At 48.2% G+C, this 17,121-nt stretch overlaps 1 protein-coding gene across 1 annotated transcript; it reads right to left on the bottom strand.

Moving 5' to 3' along the window:
* Positions 1-298: 298 nt before the first annotated feature.
* On the bottom strand, positions 299-17,093 carry DCST1 (DC-STAMP domain containing 1). The gene is made up of 16 exons (XM_044675046.1): positions 17,027-17,093; positions 16,661-16,786; positions 15,676-15,750; positions 14,358-14,486; positions 13,276-13,415; positions 11,816-12,023; positions 11,450-11,593; positions 10,477-10,598; positions 9,834-9,991; positions 6,593-6,692; positions 6,356-6,451; positions 5,988-6,114; positions 5,626-5,742; positions 3,444-3,586; positions 3,039-3,152; positions 299-871 (listed from the first exon to the last, which is right to left on the bottom strand). The coding sequence occupies exons 1-16, from the start codon at positions 17,091-17,093 to the stop codon at positions 620-622; spliced, it is 2,118 nt and encodes a 705-aa protein (XP_044530981.1). The 3' UTR covers positions 299-619.
* Between the last annotated feature and the right edge of the window lie 28 nt (positions 17,094-17,121).

Consider the following 17,121-nt stretch of genomic DNA (forward strand, 5'->3'; position numbering starts at 1 on the left):
GCCTAAGTCCCGCCTATTGATCCCAGCTCCTCCCCCTTGGGCCGGCGTCCAGCCCCTGAGCCCAGCCCAGACCCCGCCCCACTCCAGCCGGACTTACAGCTCTGACCTCAGCCAAAGTCCCGCCCCAGGGAATAATCCCCGCCCCTAGACTAGACCCCACCCCACATTCCAGATCCCGCCCCGTGGAGCAGGTCTCAGGCCAGCGGCTTCTCTGCTAACCCCCGCCATAGGCGATTCCTGGGGGCGTGACCCAGCGTTGCTTCCTGGTCAAACTGGCTCCAGCAACCACTCTCTTTGCTCGGCCCAGGTGTCGCTAATCCGTGGCTCTGGGCTTCCCAGTGTCCCGCTGTCCCCAACTCAGGCTCCCTAGCCCTGCCCGGCCCACTCCAGCACAGGTGGGGTCAGACAGAGCAGCCCCAAGGGAACGGGACTGGTAAGGCGGCGCCTTTCCGAGACCCCAGCCGACCCCTCATCCCACCTCAGTCCTCCTTGGTTTGACCTGAACGGCTTTGCGAGGAGGCAGCTTTATTGAGCGGGGTTTGGAAGAAAAGACAGGGCTGGACAGGGCAGGGCACGTGAGCACTGGGGGAGGCCACCCGAGGGCAACTGGGGCTCCCCCTCACTCCGCGTAGATGGCGTCGTCCGAGCTGTTGCTGTAAGCAGAGGAGGAGAGTTCGTCGCGGGGAGTGCACGCCGGACATTTTTTCTTCATGTCTATCCAGCATGAGGCGCAGTACACCGCTCCACAGCCCTGAGTCGGGCAGATCCAGGACTCCGCCGTCTCGGAGGCCTGGCACACCACGCAGCGCCTGCGCAGCAAGTATCGAAAAAAGAGGCAGCGATGGCAACACCTGTCTACCAGAGGGTGGCGCTGTCATGGAGAGAAAAAAAAGCCCTTCAGTACTCCCTTGTGGCTGGCGCTCGTTGGGTAGGGAAAGAGCCCCCTTGTGGAGGGGTAGAGGAGAGTCACCAAGACCTGGGTTTGAATCCCACCTCCCACATTTCCAAGCTATGTGACCACGGACCCAATGACTTCTCGTCCCAGAGCCTGCCTCCCCCTCTGTCAAATGGAGACAGTGACACTTTCGATCCAGAGTTAGCCTCTATTTACACTTCCATTTCCTCGACTCTCACATCCCATCACTTGCCAAGTTCAAATCTAGCCTTAAGTGAAATGAGCCTGACCAAGTCGCCCAAAACCGCAATCAGCCTCAGCCTTCTCATTTGTAACATGGGAATATAGCAACTAACTCCGGGATGTTGTGAGGCTAGACTGCAAAATATTTTGCAAACCTATAAAACCCTAAAAAAAAAAAAAAAAAAAAAAAAAAAAAAAGCTTTGTTTATCTAGCTTTCTCCAAAGGAACCAATGATCACTTTAATTTCCATATCAATGGCTTTTTCCAATCTTCACCTCTCCTCAGCATCTGACATTTTATCCTGCCAATTTTTTGTTGATGCCTTGTTGTTTTCATGCCTCCTCATTTGATTAGAGAAGAGATCCCCCCCCCCTTTCTTAATATGCCCAGCACTAAGTACAGTGCCTAGTACCTGGTAGGTACTTAATACATGCTTCTGACACCATTCTCCCCAGGTTCTTCTCCTGCCTCTCCAGCTGCCCTTCTCAGTCTCCCTAGCTGGACTTTCATGTCATGCTTAGTAATTATGGGTGCCCTCAAGGCCTGGAGAACCACCACACTTCTTTTTTTCTTTTATAATGTCTCTGTTCTCAGGAACTCCCAAGAGCAGATGATCCCTATATAGTTAGGTAGCACAGTGAGTAAGAGCAGTAGGACTTGAAGTCAGGAAGACCAGAGTTCAAATCCTACCACAGACAATAGCTGTGTGACCCTGGACAAGTTACTGAATGTCTCCACCTCAGTTTCCTCATCTGTAAAGTGGGGATAATAATAGCATCTACCTTCGATTGTTCTAATGAGGATCAACTGAGATAAAATATATAGTGCTTTGTAAACTTTAAAGTATGATATAAATGCCAGCATGCATTATCTTTTTTACCACTCCTGGTCTCATGCCCAGTCCATATCACTAACATCTTTTTGGACATCATGGGTTAGATGTCCCACAGACATCTCAGATACTTAACATGCCTCCAAAAGAATTCATTTTTCCCACCTTTACCCTTTCTCCAACTTCCCCATCACTGTTCTTAATCACCCAGGCATACGTTCTTGATTCTTCACTCTCTCTGGACTCTCTAGTTATCTCTGTCTTTACTATCTATCTATCTATCTATCTATCTATCTATCTATCTATCTATCTATCTATCTATCTGCCCAGCTAGTAAGTATCAGGCTGCATTTAAACTCAGGTCTTCCTGACTCTAAGCCCAATACTCTATTCACTGTGCCACCTAGTTGCCCTAGCACAATACTTAATACTTATTGTATTAATAATTTAAAACTTAATTGTGACATCCTAGCTAATTTTCATATAGAGCTTAAAGGTGGGTAAAGAATTTTCCATATATTATCTCTATTGATCTTTACAACAACTCCTTGAAGTAGGTGTTCTTATTCTACAGATGAGGAAACTGAGGGCTGATAGAGTTTCAAGTGATTTGTCTAGGTTAATAAAGCTTTTAAGTGTCTGAGGCAAGATTTGAATTCAAGTCTTCCTGACTCCAAGTCTAGCACTTTCTATTCTGCCAAGCTGCCATGTGTCCTGTCCTTGTCATTCCTCTCAATTAAGCTGCAAGCTCTTGGAGGGGAAGGGAGGCTGGGTCATCTGCCTCCAGTGCTCATGTACCACAGTGAGCACCACATTGGGAATCAAAAGGCCTGGATTCCAGGTAAGGTTCTGCTTCTGTTGTTTCCTTGGAAAAATGACTTCCTGCCTCCTTTCCTGTAAAATGAGAGTCTGGACTAGATGATTTCTGAGGTTCCTCCTGGCTCTAAATTAGTAATATGCTTGCTGCTACTTGCTGAAACCCTCAAAGTAGGAATCCTCTCCTATATAACTGGGTCCTTCCAGCCCCACCCAAGAGAGAAGGGAGAAGCCAGAAGCTGCACACTCACAGGCCTCCCTTGCCTTTGAGCCCTCCTTATGATGACAGTCCTTCGAAGTTTGGTGAAGACCTTCCTTTTCCTGAGAAGGTCGTTGTAGAAAAACAGGACACGCTCCTTCTCTCTCTGTGAGTGGGAGATGAAAGTGCCTCGGGTCTCACTCACACCTCCCAAGTTTGGGAAGCCAAGGGCAGCCCTGGCCTCTATGTTGGCAAACTGGAGCAGACAGAGGTTACCCCCAGCTTGGGGTCCTCTTGGAGCCAGAGAGAAGCATTGGAGGCCTCTGAGGAGAGGGGCATGGGGCAAGGGTTGGAAGAGATGCCCCACTGGGGTCCTCTGACTTTGCAATCCCATTATTCTGTGAAACGGACTGGGAGCGTGAGGGTCTAAGGCTTTGGGTCTGAGGTCCCTGGTCACCTTGGGGAAGTAGAAGGCTGCAATGACCCTTCGGAGTCGGTAGGTGTAGGCCTGTGTCAGGCAGAGTAGCACCAGCAGGCCAGTAGGCCAAAAGACCTTCACGTAGTCTTGGGAGTTCATGCCTACTGGCTTGGGCAGACAAGCTGTGGGAATATAAAAGTATATATTAATGTATATATTTATAAAAGGATATAAAATTCATCTAGAAGAATTATCCTTTCTGATAGCCCTGCCAAAGCAGCAGCTCTGGGGATATTTATATCCTTTCCTAGAAAGATCCCAGAACTGTAGGCCTAAGCCTGGAAGGGACCTGAGAGGTCATCTAGATCAATCCACTCCCTTCTTTTTTTTTTTTTTTTTAGCCTTATCTTCTGTTTTAGAATCAATACTGTGTATCCAAGGCAGAAGAGTGGTATGGGCTAGGCAGGCTAATGGGGGTTAAGTGACTTGCCCAGGGTCATACAACTTAGTATCAATTCTAAGACAGAGGAGTGGCAAGGGCTAGACAAATAGGAAGTAGCTGATATCAGATTTGAACTCAGGTCCTCCCAACTCCAGGCCTGGTTCTCTATCCACCATGTGTAAAAGTGAAATTTGGGAGATGTCATCTTTAAGTATATATATGTATTTTCTATGGACATTATCAAACTACATTTCCCGTGGTCCAACGGGTTTCCGGTTCCGGTTCTTTGGCCGTGGGGACACCTACGTCTCCACGCAGGGAAGAGTTTATAATCTCCTGGGTTAGGAGGGAGTGGTCTCTTGGCTAGCAGGCTCGGGGAGAGACAAGAGGTAACAAAATGGAGGCAGCAATTTTGAATGCTTACAAGCGCATGGTCTGATAACTTTATCTATCAGCATGGCTTTAATTAAAATACTAATATATATTATTATTTCAGTCATAATTATTTTTCATATTTATACATGCTATCTAGTTGCCCCAGATAACAGTTCTAGCCAGGGTGCTACCTAGCTGCCTGGTTCTTTTACTTTTTTTTTAAACCCTTACTTTCCGTCTTAAAATCAGTACTCTTATTGGTTCCAAGGCAGAAGAGCAGCTAAGGGTAGGCAACTGGGTTTAAATAACTTGCCCAGGGTCATTTAGCTAGAAAGTATCCGAGGCCAGATTTGAACCCAGTCCCATCTCTAGGCCTGGTTCTCAGTCCACTGAACCACCTAGTTGCCCCTCCTTCTTTACTTTTTACAGAAGGAAACAGGCTCAGAGAGTTGCTGTGATTTTTCCAAGGCCACACAATGACAGAGCTGGGATTTGAACATGAGTTGTGTAATATTTTTCCTCCTTCACTGTACTTTGAGGAAAGAGAGTAGGACCCTGTTCCTATAGTTCCTGTAACCAGTCATTTTGATATCCCTTCTCCTTGTCTGTAAGCCACTCTATCCTTGCTCTCCATATTGAGGGAATTGTGGGAATGGAGTGAACCACACTGACTCCATTCTGGAGAGAGCTCAGTTCCCTTTCCATTCAATTATGGGTTCGGTCCCATTTCTGTCTTATGAGGAAACTTTATTCAATTATGAGAACTGTGAGAAAAGTTTATCTCATTGTTTGAACCGGGCCTGCATGACTGAGAAGCTGGACCACCTCTCCCTGTCGCTCAGAGACCCTTAACGAAGAACTTGGGTTATGCTGACCAGAAGCTCCGTCATGTCCAAAGGCTGCTACAAAGTTTTCTCACAATTAGAAATCTCAAGCAACTCAAATGTTTTATCTGAAAACTGGCCCCATAATGGCCAATCAATTATTTCCATGTTCCTTTGATTGAATACAGACACTTGGGGGGAGTGGGATGCCGCTTTTTTCTGATTTCAGGGAATTATACCTGTTTGCTCTCTTCCTCTCAACTAATCTTTAGTTGGGAAAAGTCCCTATCTTTCCTCCAATTAGAAATCAAATTACCTAAAGTCATATCCTAGTTGTTTTCTTTTAATTAATTAGTCTAATTAAATTGTTTTTAATGCCTAAAAATCTTTCTCCCCATGTATTTAGGGTACAGTGCCAAGTGGAGGAAGCTTGATTCCAATTTGTTATGTAATTGGTATGCGTTGCTTAATAAACTGATATGTTGGAAGCTCGAACTCTTTTTTTTCCTCAGTCATTTCACCCATCATAAAATTCTCCAGCCTAACTCACCCTGGCTTGAGGTCCCCCACATCTACTCACCTATGTTGCTTGACTCTATCAACATCTCAGAGGATGTGTTTAAGGCCCCGATGGTCCTTCTTAGGAGTCTGGCCAGCATGGAATCTCCCCCTACCTTCACTTCCAGATGGTGACTGCCTAGGAGTGGGGTAATAAAGGTAGGTGGGGGGAAGGATCAGTGTCAGGAGAGGCCCTATGTGGAGAGCAAAGCTGTCTGTGCTCCTGGGAACTGGGCCTCTTATAGATGGGGGGTCGGGAGGGAAGTGGGAGGAGGGGACTGGGTTTCTGAGGCGTGTGAGTGTCTCAGTCAAAAGAGGGAGGAGACAGATAATGGGGTTGTCAGGCTGGAGTTCCAAGGAGCAGGAGAAGGGAAGAGGGCTTACTGCTGAAGCTATACTGTAGGAAGGAGTGTCTGCGGATGGTGTCAAAGATGGTGTAGAAGGCCCAGTCCAACACACACAGGATCAGCAACAGCATCACCACTGGCAAGGATTCCACCAGTTCCCGAACCTACAAGATTAGATGGCCCGGAACACCATCAGGGGCTTGGCTGCTCTGGGGAAGCACCAAGGTTGGACCCCAAAGCTTTGACCTTCCTTTTCCCCTTAGGGACCATCTGCTGAGATCCAGGGCTCTTGCCTTGCTCCCCCATCCCTCTTCCTCCTCTGGGTGGCTTCTGGAGACCCATGCACCTCCCAGCTAAAGACAGCATTCCCCCTCCCATGCTTAGGCCTGCCTGTGTCCTCCTCACCACATTCTTCATCTCATTTGCCTGGATGGTCAGTTTGCAGGGGAAAATGACAGTGGACTTCTCGGCTTTTCGGAGAGGCAGGAGGCTCTGTCTACCCTGTGGGGGAGCACCCAAGAGCACCAAGGGTGGCTTTAGTCTTTGGAATTCATCCCCCCCATATAAACCAGACCAGAGTACCCAGATGGAATTCTGGGGGTTTCTAGAGCCCTAAGTCATGTCTGAGCCTGTCCTACTTACCAGCTTCTTCCTTCTCTCATCAATCTGGCGGAAGTAAGTACTGATGTAGATGTTGTCAAAACGGATGTCTCGGTTATAGTTGTCCGTGTAGGAGAAGGCCCTGAAGGAGAATAACTCATCTCCTTCTCTGTTTCCCTTTCCCAGCTGTTTCTAATTTTCTCTCCCTTCTCCCTCGTGTTCCTTCAGGGTCACATTTGCTCTCATTTGGCGGGGTTATCTCCAAAGCTTTGTACCTAGCCCCAACTGTTCTGCAGGACTCAGGCTCTCTTCCCTAGATTCCAACTAAACATCTCCATGGGGCCATCCCCCCAGCACCACACAGTCAACAAGACCCAACTCATCATGGTTCCCCATTCCATTCATTTCCTAGTGGGTACCAGCGTTCCTCCAGTCACCCAGGCCAGAATCCTTGGACTCGACTCTGATGCCTCTGGTTCCTTCACCCCTATGTCCAAGCTGTCCTGCCTTCTACTTCTGTCCTTTCCTCCTTGGAAGCATCTTTTGAAATTCTAGAAGGTGTATATGAACTGATAAAGCAGAACCAGGAAAATAATTTACATAGAGACTGCCATGATATAATGATGAAAACTTTTGACCATTACAGTGACCAATCATGACTTCGGAAGACCCTTAGTGGAAAGGTGGTAGCCTACAGGTGTGGAATGAGGCAGACATGACTAGTGCACTAATCTCTTTTGCTTCACCCTACTTTGTTGTTGCAGGGAAGGGTTCTGAGACAGCTGGGTAGCTCAGTGGATAGAGAGCCAGGCCTACAAAGGGAGGTCCTGGATTCAAATTTGACCTGTGATATTTCCTAGCTGATTGACCCTGGGCAAGTCATTTAATCCACATTGCCTAGTTCTTACCATTTTTCTGCCTTGAAACTGATATTTAGTATCAATTCTAAGACAGAAGGTAAGAGTTTAAAAAAAAAAAAAAGAAGGGTTATATTGGGAGTGAGTTGGAGAGATAAATACCATTATGGGGAAAGGATATATAATATAAAGGACATACAAAATATAAAAAAAGGAGTAGCAACAAAGCATTCACTTACTTTTAAAAAAAGAAACATTTCTTGGATTCATCCCCTCCTTAGCACTCTCGTTGCTACCACTGTAGTTCAGGGCCTCTTATCTCAAGCCTGTATGTTTTTTTTAACAGTTTTTTTTTTTTAACTTTTACCTTCTGTCTTAGATTTTATGCTAAGTATTGGTTCCAAGGCAGAAGAGCAGGAAGAGCTAGGTAACAGAGGTTAAATGAGTTTCCCAGGTCAGACAGCTAGAAAGTGTCTGAGGTCAGATTTGAACTCGGAGCTTCCCATCTCTAGGCTTGGCTTTCAATCCACTTAGCCACCCAGCTGCCCCTATTATATACTCTTCTAACTAGTCTCCCTAATTCCAGTCTCTCTCCACTCCAGTCCATTCCATACCCTGCACCATATGCCTCTTTCAAGACTCCAAAATCTGTTTCCATTTCGCATGCCCACTCTTATTTCCAAGGCAGACTTGAGTCTTCACGGTCCTCTATGCATTTCAAATACATTTCTATCTCTGATTTTGTCATCCTGCAGTGCCTTCTTTCTCTTGACTCAGCCAAAGCCTAGTCAGCCTTCAAGGCCCTTGAATGTCTCATCAACTCCAAGAAGCCTGTCCCGATTCTTCTGGTCCATCCCCATCTCTCTCTCTCTCTCTCCTCCTTCTAAATCACAACATTTAGAGTCAGTATTACATAATTATTCTGACTGATTTCTGTACATGTGGCTCATGGTTTCAACTCTACACTAAATCCTTGGAGAACCTGGCCTTATGTGTCACTCTTACTCATAACACAGCCAACACTGGGGAGACTTGGCAATTGATGGAGAAAAGGGGCAAGGGAACGTGAATATACCCTCCATTGTCCAGAACCAGAAGATGGACTTGGGTAGAGGCTCTGGAGGTCTGGGGAGGACAATCTCCTGAGGGGACTATTGGAAAGAAAGTCAAACTTTAGGTGGCCACAGGGCAGAGACCTGATGGGACCCACAGTAAAGTCTGACTGCCAAGGAGGTATCAGGAGCCATTCCTATAGTTAAGGAGCAACCCTGAGAACCAAAGCCCGGACCCCAACCCTTAAGGGTGGAAGATAGTGTCCAGGGGGGACAGTGAGGGTCCAGGGTCAGTGATTCCAGTGTCTAAAGGGCACAGAGTCCAGGGTCAGAGATTCCAGGGTCCAAGGGGGACAGTGAGGGGCTGGCCAAGGGGGACAGTCGGAGTCCAGGGTCAGAGATTGCAGGGTACAAGGGGCTATAGTGAGAGTCCAAGATCCTAGATTCCAAAGGTCCTTGGGAGAAGGAGTGAGGTGGGTGGAGGGAGAGGCCAAAAGCAAACACCCAGGAACCAGCTTGCCTCCAGGTGGGTGTGGTACCTGGGTGGGGTGCCCAGGACTTTGGTCCAAATGGAGGGAAAATTGCTGACCAATCATCATTCAGGAGGAAATGAAAGCAGGCTTTGGACATTACAGATACCGAAATCAAGGCGGAAGAAGATCCTCAGGATTATGTTTTAAAGTTAATGGAAAAGTGGCCAGCATCCAAAATAAGGAATAAAGTTTAGAGTGGCTTTAGATGCAGTCAATGAGAGGCAGTTTGCCATAATGGGAAAAGCACTGGACTTAAGAGGCAGAAGGCAAGAGTTTGAGTTTTGGCCTCCCTAACATAAATAGATTCATGACCTTGGACAAGTCTCTTAGCCTTTACAGGCCTCAATAAAGTGAGGAGGCTGGTCACTAGATATATCTAAGCTCCCCTGGAACTCCAAAGGTCAATGACTGAATGACTCTAGACTGGAATTCAGGAGATCTGGGTTCTCATTTCCTTCTCTGTTGCTCAGGAGCTGTGTGACCCAAAGCGAATCATGGATTCCCCTTTTTGGGCCTCGAATTCTTTATGGGTAAAATGGGGGAATTAGATTGGATGATACCTGAAATCTCTCCCATTGTTCTGTGATTCCTCATGGGGAGGCTGGGGGCCTTTGAGACAGTCCAATCCGCTTTGGAAGGTCTAATGCAAGGCTCCCAATATGTACTTCCCTCTCCTCCCTCCCTGCCCATCCTGCCTCCTTGCCCAGATGCCTCCAGCCCTGAGGTCCCAGGGCTGCCCCCTCTGTTCCCGTGAGGTCATGGGTGTGACGGGGCCAGGATGAGAGTGAAGGAGTCGTGGTGGATATTATTATTATACTGAGAAAGAGGAAGATTGTCTCACGCCTGGAAAACCAAGAGGAACGTGCAGGAGAGCAGGACCCGAAGCAGCCCCAAGGTTTGGTCCAGCTGGACCACCTGATAGTCAATGTAATCTTTCACTTCCTCCCTCAGCTGGGCCTTGGTCACGTTGATGCCCACGAGTGCTGTTTGATTCTCTTTCTGGGGCAAGAAGAAGGGTTCAAAGGGATGGGGAAGAGGAGAGAAAGATAAATTGGTCCGGCTTGACATAAGCCCTGGCCCCTCAATTCTTTTGGATGCTGTTCCTCAAGGCGGCTAGGTGGCACAGTGGACAGAGCTCTGAGTCTGGACTCAGGGAGGCCTGAGTTCAAATCCAGCCTCAGACACTTGCTAGCTGTGTGATCATAGGCAAATCATAAACCTCTCAGTTTCATCAGTTTTCACATCTGAAAAATTGGGATAATAACACCTCCCTCCCAGAATTCTTGTAAAGATTAATTGTAAAGTGCTTTGCAAAGCACTACATAAATATGTTAGTTATTACTATGATTCCTACTCCTGCCTTATGTCCATCTGTTCCTGTGTTTCATTCCCACCAGGCCACCTCTCCCATCCTGCCTCCCTCCTCCCCCGTGACCCCTCACACCCATCACCAAGCTGATCTCCTTTGACTCATCAACAACCACCTTGACATTTATGTGGGCAGAGAACTCTCCTCCCAGCCCTTGCATGGATTGGTTGAGCGAATCGTAGGTCTGGCCAAAGTTGCCTTCCACAGGGATTCGATTTCGGCACCAGGGCTCCATTACTGATGAGAAGAAGCAATGCATGGGGAAAATGAGTCGGGGGGAGGGGGGGTGCTTTCCACCCCAGGACCCTGTTGTTGCCTCTCCTTGCCAGAACTCCTCATTCTCCTTCCTGTTTGCCACAGAGCCGGATGCCTGGTTCCCCATTTCTCCTTTCAAGCCTTTGCCCTCCCTTCTAGCCTTCAGACAGGAACAAGATGGGCTTGGATGTCTCGCAGCATGACAAATGTGGAAATATGTATTATAATATATGTGTAACCTATATCATGTTACCTGTCTTCTTGGGAATGGAGGAAGGTTGGGAGGCAGGGAGAGAATATGGATTGCCAGATGTCAGAAAATGAACATTAAAAATTGTATGAGGAAAAAAAAAATTGTATGAGGGCAGCTAAGTAACTCAGAGCATTGAGATGGGAGGTCCTGGGTTCAAATTTGGCCTCAGACACTTCCCAGCTGTGTGACCCTGGGCAAGTCACTTGACCCCCATTGCCTAGCCCTTACCGCTCTTCTACCTTGGAACCAATACACAGTAGTGATTCTAAGACAGAAGGAAAGGGTTTCTAAAAAATAAAATAACTTTATCGATACACAATCTGGTAAGATAAAATAAAAATGAATCAAAGAAGAGCCTCGATGACCAGCTGGTGAGGATCGTGTAATTGCCATTCATGCTTTGGATAGGAGTGGATGACCCTGAGGTCCCTTCCGAATCCCCCTGGGCCTTTCTCCTTTCCTCCTCAACAAACCCCTTCCATCCAACACAGCATTTCCAGGGGCCACACCAATCTGCTCCCTGGCCATCCTGGCTCCGTTCCATCCCTCCCCCTTGGCCCCAACCAGCCCACGTCCTAACTCCAGGCGATGCGGCACAGGAACTTGAACGTCATGGGTAGGCACAGGAGATGGTTCAAGAGCGGAACTTTGATCTTCTCCATGCAATGGGCATGCTTGTGATCGAACCATCGCTGGCAGCTTCGAACAGCTCTGTTCACAATATCTGGAGGGAGGAGGGGAGGGAAATTCTGCTCTCCAGGCCGCCAGTGGGTTCCCACCTCCCTCAATCCTGCAGCCTCTCTCAAACCAGAAACTCGGGAATGGATGGAAAACCCGGGAACCCCCAGGCCCCACCCAAGGCTTGGGAGACCCGCCCACTCACTACCTCCTTCCACGGGCACTTTGAGAGCCCCCAAGCAGCTGCCCCTCTGGCCTCCCCACTCACAGAAGCAGCGAAGCCTGGTCTTGAATTCATAGATCTTCTGAGTGGAGGGCTTCATTCCTTCTACTCCCATTCGGACCTTGGGGCCCTGGTCCTCTAACTCCCCGGATGCCTCTGATTCAAAGCCATCATTACTCTCCACCTGAGCATCCAATTCTTTAAAGGACTCTGAGATAGTGTGAGTATCAAATTTCAGGTCTTCTTTTTTACTCTGGGGGAAGTGTGGGGGGGAAATGGCAGTGAGGCCAGAAGAAGGGAATCATCAGAGTTTTAAGCCTCCCCCCTTCTCCCCGTGGCCCCAAACATTCCCCCCTCTCCCAACTGCCATATAAAGACACTTCATCTGGGAGCAGCTGGGTAGCTCAGTGGATTGAGAGTCAGGCCTAGAGATGGGAGGTCCTAGGTTCAAATCTGGCCTCAGACACTTCCCAGCTGTGTGACCCTGGGCAAGTCATTTGACCCCATTGCCTAGCCCTTACCATTCTTCTGCCTTGGAGCCAATACCCAGTAATGACTCCAAGATGGAAGGCAAGGGCTTATTTAAAAAAAAAAAAAAAAAGACACTTCATCTCCTCCCCCCTCCTCCCAGGTCCTTGGGGCCTGGCTCAGCCACTTGTCCCGCCTAGCCCTTAACCCTCTATGACTTCTGAGCTCTTTTGACCCCCAGGCTCTCCATCTTAGACCTGAAGCTCCTACAGAGTCCAGTCCAGTCCCAAATTCCATTAATGGGATTCCATCACACCTTTCCCCCAGCTGCCCTATCACTAAAAATCTTCCTGATCTGACTCCCCATCCTCCTAACCATGCCCAACTCTTCTATCCCAAACCCTAATTCCTCAGACTTTTTTTATTTATTTTTTTTTAATTTTTTTAATTTTAAACCCTTAACTTCTGTGTATTGACTTATAGGTGGAAGAGTGGTAAGGGTAGGCAATGGGGGTCAAGTGACTTGCCCAGGGTCACACAGCTGGGAAGTGTCTGAGGTCGGATTTGAACCTAGGACCTCCCGTCTCTAGGCCTGGCTCTCAATCCACTGAGCTACCTAGCTGCCCCGCCTCAGACTTTTTTTAAAACCCTTTTTTATCTTCTGTCTTAGAATCAACACCAAGCTAGGCAACTGCAGTTAAGTGACTTGCCCAGGGTCACATAGCTAGGAAGTATCTGAGGACAGATTTGAACCCAAGTCCTCCCAACTCCAGGCCTGACTCTTTATTCAGTAAGTCACTTACCTGCCCCAATCCTTCCATTTTATAACTCCTAACTCCCTATTTCCTCAGGTTTCCAGGTTCCTAGAACCCCAGTCTGTAATCCTTCAGTTCTTTAGTCCCTTTAAAATTTTCTAGATTCCCCATCTCCTAACTTTATAACTCCTCAGGCCTATAAATAAATGCTCTCTCTCCCAAGCTCCCTTACCCTCCCATAACCAACCCTTTCTTTCCCCACGCCCAGTTCTGTTCCCAGACCAGAAGTTCCTTGAATACAGATCGCAGAGGAGATGTGGAGACTCTCCAAGCCATTCGGGTATGGTTGATCTGCATCTCTACCGTACAGCCCAGAGATAAGACCACTTCATTCATGTTGTGGCGAAGATTGGTCACGGGCCCTGGGATGGGAAAGAGTCAGAGGGAAAGAGAGGGGGGGCTGGTGTCATTTCTGAGACAGAGGTTAGGGTTTTCTTTAAAAAAAGAAGAATTCTGGCCTCTCTCCCTTTGCCTTATTTTTTTTTTTTTTTTTTTTAAGTAAAAGCCTTCTCTTCTCCCCACCTCAGCACTCTAGTCCCACCTATTTCACCCTGGGATACAGCATGCTTCAAATTTCTCCAAATCCTGCCAGCTATGTGACCCCAGGCAAATCACTTAAGCTCTCAGTTTTTTCACTTGTAAAATGAGGAGCTTGGACCTGAAGAGCAATAAGATGCCTTCTAGATCTAAGATCTAAGATCCCGTGTGGTGTTCCTGATGTCTTCAGCATACAGCTAGAGGGCACAGAGGAGAGACCCCACGACTTGGAATCTGAAAGAACTATGTTCAAACCCTGCTTCAGAAACATACCAGTCACCCTGAGTCACCCTGGCGAGGTCACTCACCTCTATTTGCCTCAGTTTCTTCATCTTTAAGATGGGGATAATAGCAGTATCCACCAATTAGTTATTGTGAGGACAAAATGAGATATTTGTAAAATGCTTTGCAAATTATAGAAAGTTAGGTGGGTGTTAGCTACTATTATTAATGGGAAGCTAGGCGGCATAGTGGATAGAATGCCAGGCTTGGAGTCAGGAAGACCTGAGTTCAAATTTGACCTCAGACACTTGTTAGCTGTGAGACCCTGGGCAAGTCACTCAGCTCTCTTGGCCTCCGTTTCCTCATCTGTAAAATGAGCTGGAAAAGAACCCGGCAAACCACTCCAGTATCTCTGCCAAGAAAACCCCACATGGGGTCACAAAAACGACTGAACGACAGCAACTGTTACTAACTCTCATTCTATCTCGGTGGTCCCTCCGGTGAGTGCCCGCCACGCGCCAGCTCATCGTCCGGCAGGCGCTCACCCTTGTAGATGGCAGTCAGTATGTAGCCGAGCACCAGCAGTCTTCCCTCTTTGCCCAGCACTTTGGGGATCAGCAGAAGGCTGGCACAGCGAATATGGGGGGAAGTGCCCCAGCCCAGGGCCCCCAGGCCTGCCCGGAGAGTAAAGAGAGAATGGGAGAGTGAGAAGGCAGTCGGGTCTCTTGTAACCAGACAGGGACTGTTGTGCCCACCATGACACCTGCTGAACTTTGTCATTCTTCCCTTCTTCTCCTCTTGAAACCCCTGATGAGCCTTTTTTGACTACTTCAGCCCACTCTGATCTGACCTGCCAGCTACGGCCGGTCAGCCCCTCGTCCTCCCTTGCTGTCTCCGTGGGGGTGGCCGACCCTTTGGTCCTTGAAGGCACCTCCTGTAAGGCTGAGTAGAGTCCTAGGCACAAACTTGAGAATAATCAATGGATCCACAAAGTCATCCATATGGACACTCCCTTTGACGGAGCAGAGCTGCCCGTCCCATACAAGTCTCTTGTTCCTGGGCTCAGGAAATTCCTCTCCCTGGGAGGGACCCCCAAATGCGGAGAGGCTTCTTCTTCTAGTCATGCATTTCTCCCATCGGCGAGGTGGCCGCTCCATCAGGCCCCCATCCACTCCCTTCTATAGTCTGTCTTCCCCAAATTGCCCCATTCCTCCTCTCTGCCCTGTCTGCTCCCCGTTCCCATCCTTTAAGCCCTTTTCCTTCACCATTGCTCCCTCCCATCCCTACCCTCACCCCAGAGGTGCCTCGGTGGTAAGAATGGCCTAGATTTCAGACAGGAAGACCTGAGTTCAAATGTGACCTCAGAAACTTACTAGCTGCTTGACCCTGGGGGAGTCACTTAGCCCTATTTGCCTCAGTTTCCTCATCTGGAAATGAGCTGGAGAAGGAAAATGGCAAACCGCTCCAGTATCTTTGCCAAGAAAATCCCAAATGAAGTCATGAAGAGTCAGGAACGACTGAAAAATGACTCAACAACAACAACCTAACGAGACTGTTGTGAGGATCAAATGAGATCACATGAGCAAACCTGGAAGAGATCTTTAAATGTTCTTCCTCCTCCTCCTCACTATCCCCTGCCATTCCATGAGTCTTCCCTTCTGAGTGTCCCGCTATGCTCTGGGCAGAGGTGTCGTGACGCTCCTTTCAGATGGGGGGTCCCCCAAGGCCTCTGGACCTCTGAAGCCTCCAGCACTCACCAGACAAGGGCTTTGACTCAGGAAGGGTGCTCCTGGCACAGATTTATTGCCTCGGACCCTGCTGTCATAACATGGGCCCTCCTGGACTCTACCTTTCTGCACTCACCCACTATGTTGTACATCAGTGTCATCTTCTGTTCTTCATAGAGGTTTATGGGAGTCACCAAAATATGGGAGATACCTGGGGACCAGAGGGTCAACATTGAAGGCAGACAAGTCTTCCTCGGCTGCCTGCCCAATCCTCTGATGATAAATAACCCCGAGAAGGAGAAGGAGAAGGCTTCAGGGATGGATGGTTTTTAAATAAATAAATAAACCCTTACCTTCTGTCTTAGAATCAATACTGTGTATTGGTTCCAAGGCAGAAGAGTGGTAAGGGTAGGCAATGGGGGTTAAGTGTCTTGCCCAGGGTCACAAAGCTGGGAAGTGTCTGAGGCCGCCGAGCCCCTCAGCTGTACTCCAGGAATGTTTTAAAAAGTATATTGAGAAATTGGAGAGTGTTTAGAGGACAGCCAAAATGAAGGGTCTTTAGTTCATGACACATGAGGATAAGGCAAAGGATTCACATGTTTCATTTGGAGAAGAGAAGGCTCAGAGATTATAGCTGTATTGGTCTTCTGTTTGACTCCAGAAAGCAGAAAGAGGAATAAAGAGCGACAATTGCAATGAAGTCAGTCGAAGGGGTTCCTGGATGGCTCAGTGGATAGAGAGCCAGGCCTGGAGATGGGACCCCCTGGGTTCAAGTGTGACCTCAGACACTTCCTAGATGTGTGACCCTGGGCAAGTCACTTATCTCCCCCCCCCCCCATTGCCTAGCCCTTACTGTTCTGCCTTGAAACCAATACACAGCATCAATTCTAAGAAGGTAAGAGTAAAAACAGATAAGAAGTTGTTTTAAACTTTATGTCAGCAAAGAACTTTCTAGCAATTAGAACTGTCTAAAAGTGGAATGGCCTGACATGGTAAGTACCCCCTCATTAGTGGTCTGAAGGTACCTTCTAATAGGAAGGCCTTTCGTGTTACATGCGGGACTAGATGGGTCACTTCGAGCTCCCAAATTCTCTGATTCTGTGGCTCTGTGCCCTACTCACCCACAGAAAGGAGCCCTCCAACGCCAGCTCCCAGCAGGAACGAAGTCACAGGAAACTCTCCCGGCTTTCGCCATAAAAACCGGGCACAGGGAGCAGGCAGCACCCACCTCAGGAACCGATTCACAGCTGTGGGGGCACATGTTGCCTACATGCCGTTCCATTTTTCTCATGGGGCTCTGCTTAGTGACTTTCCTAGGATGGGTTTGTCCAATTTGGTATAGGACAGCTAGAGATGTTGTAGGGAGAAGTACAAGTACCCCAGAGATAGGGGCTAAGGGAACACGAAGGGAAGAAGGGCAGGGGTTGAGGGGACATTAGTGGAAAGGAACCAGAGAGGAGGAAGTGGGGAATGAGAGTGTGACTCACTGGTATTGGGGGGTTTCTTCTGTTCTTTCAGGCCAGTTTCTCTGGCTTGACTCAGTTTACCTCCCATGATGATGCTTATCCTAGGAGCTTTGATG

The sequence above is a fragment of the Gracilinanus agilis genome, chromosome 4, assembly GCF_016433145.1.
Source record: "Gracilinanus agilis isolate LMUSP501 chromosome 4, AgileGrace, whole genome shotgun sequence".
NCBI classification, from domain to species: domain Eukaryota; kingdom Metazoa; phylum Chordata; class Mammalia; order Didelphimorphia; family Didelphidae; genus Gracilinanus; species Gracilinanus agilis.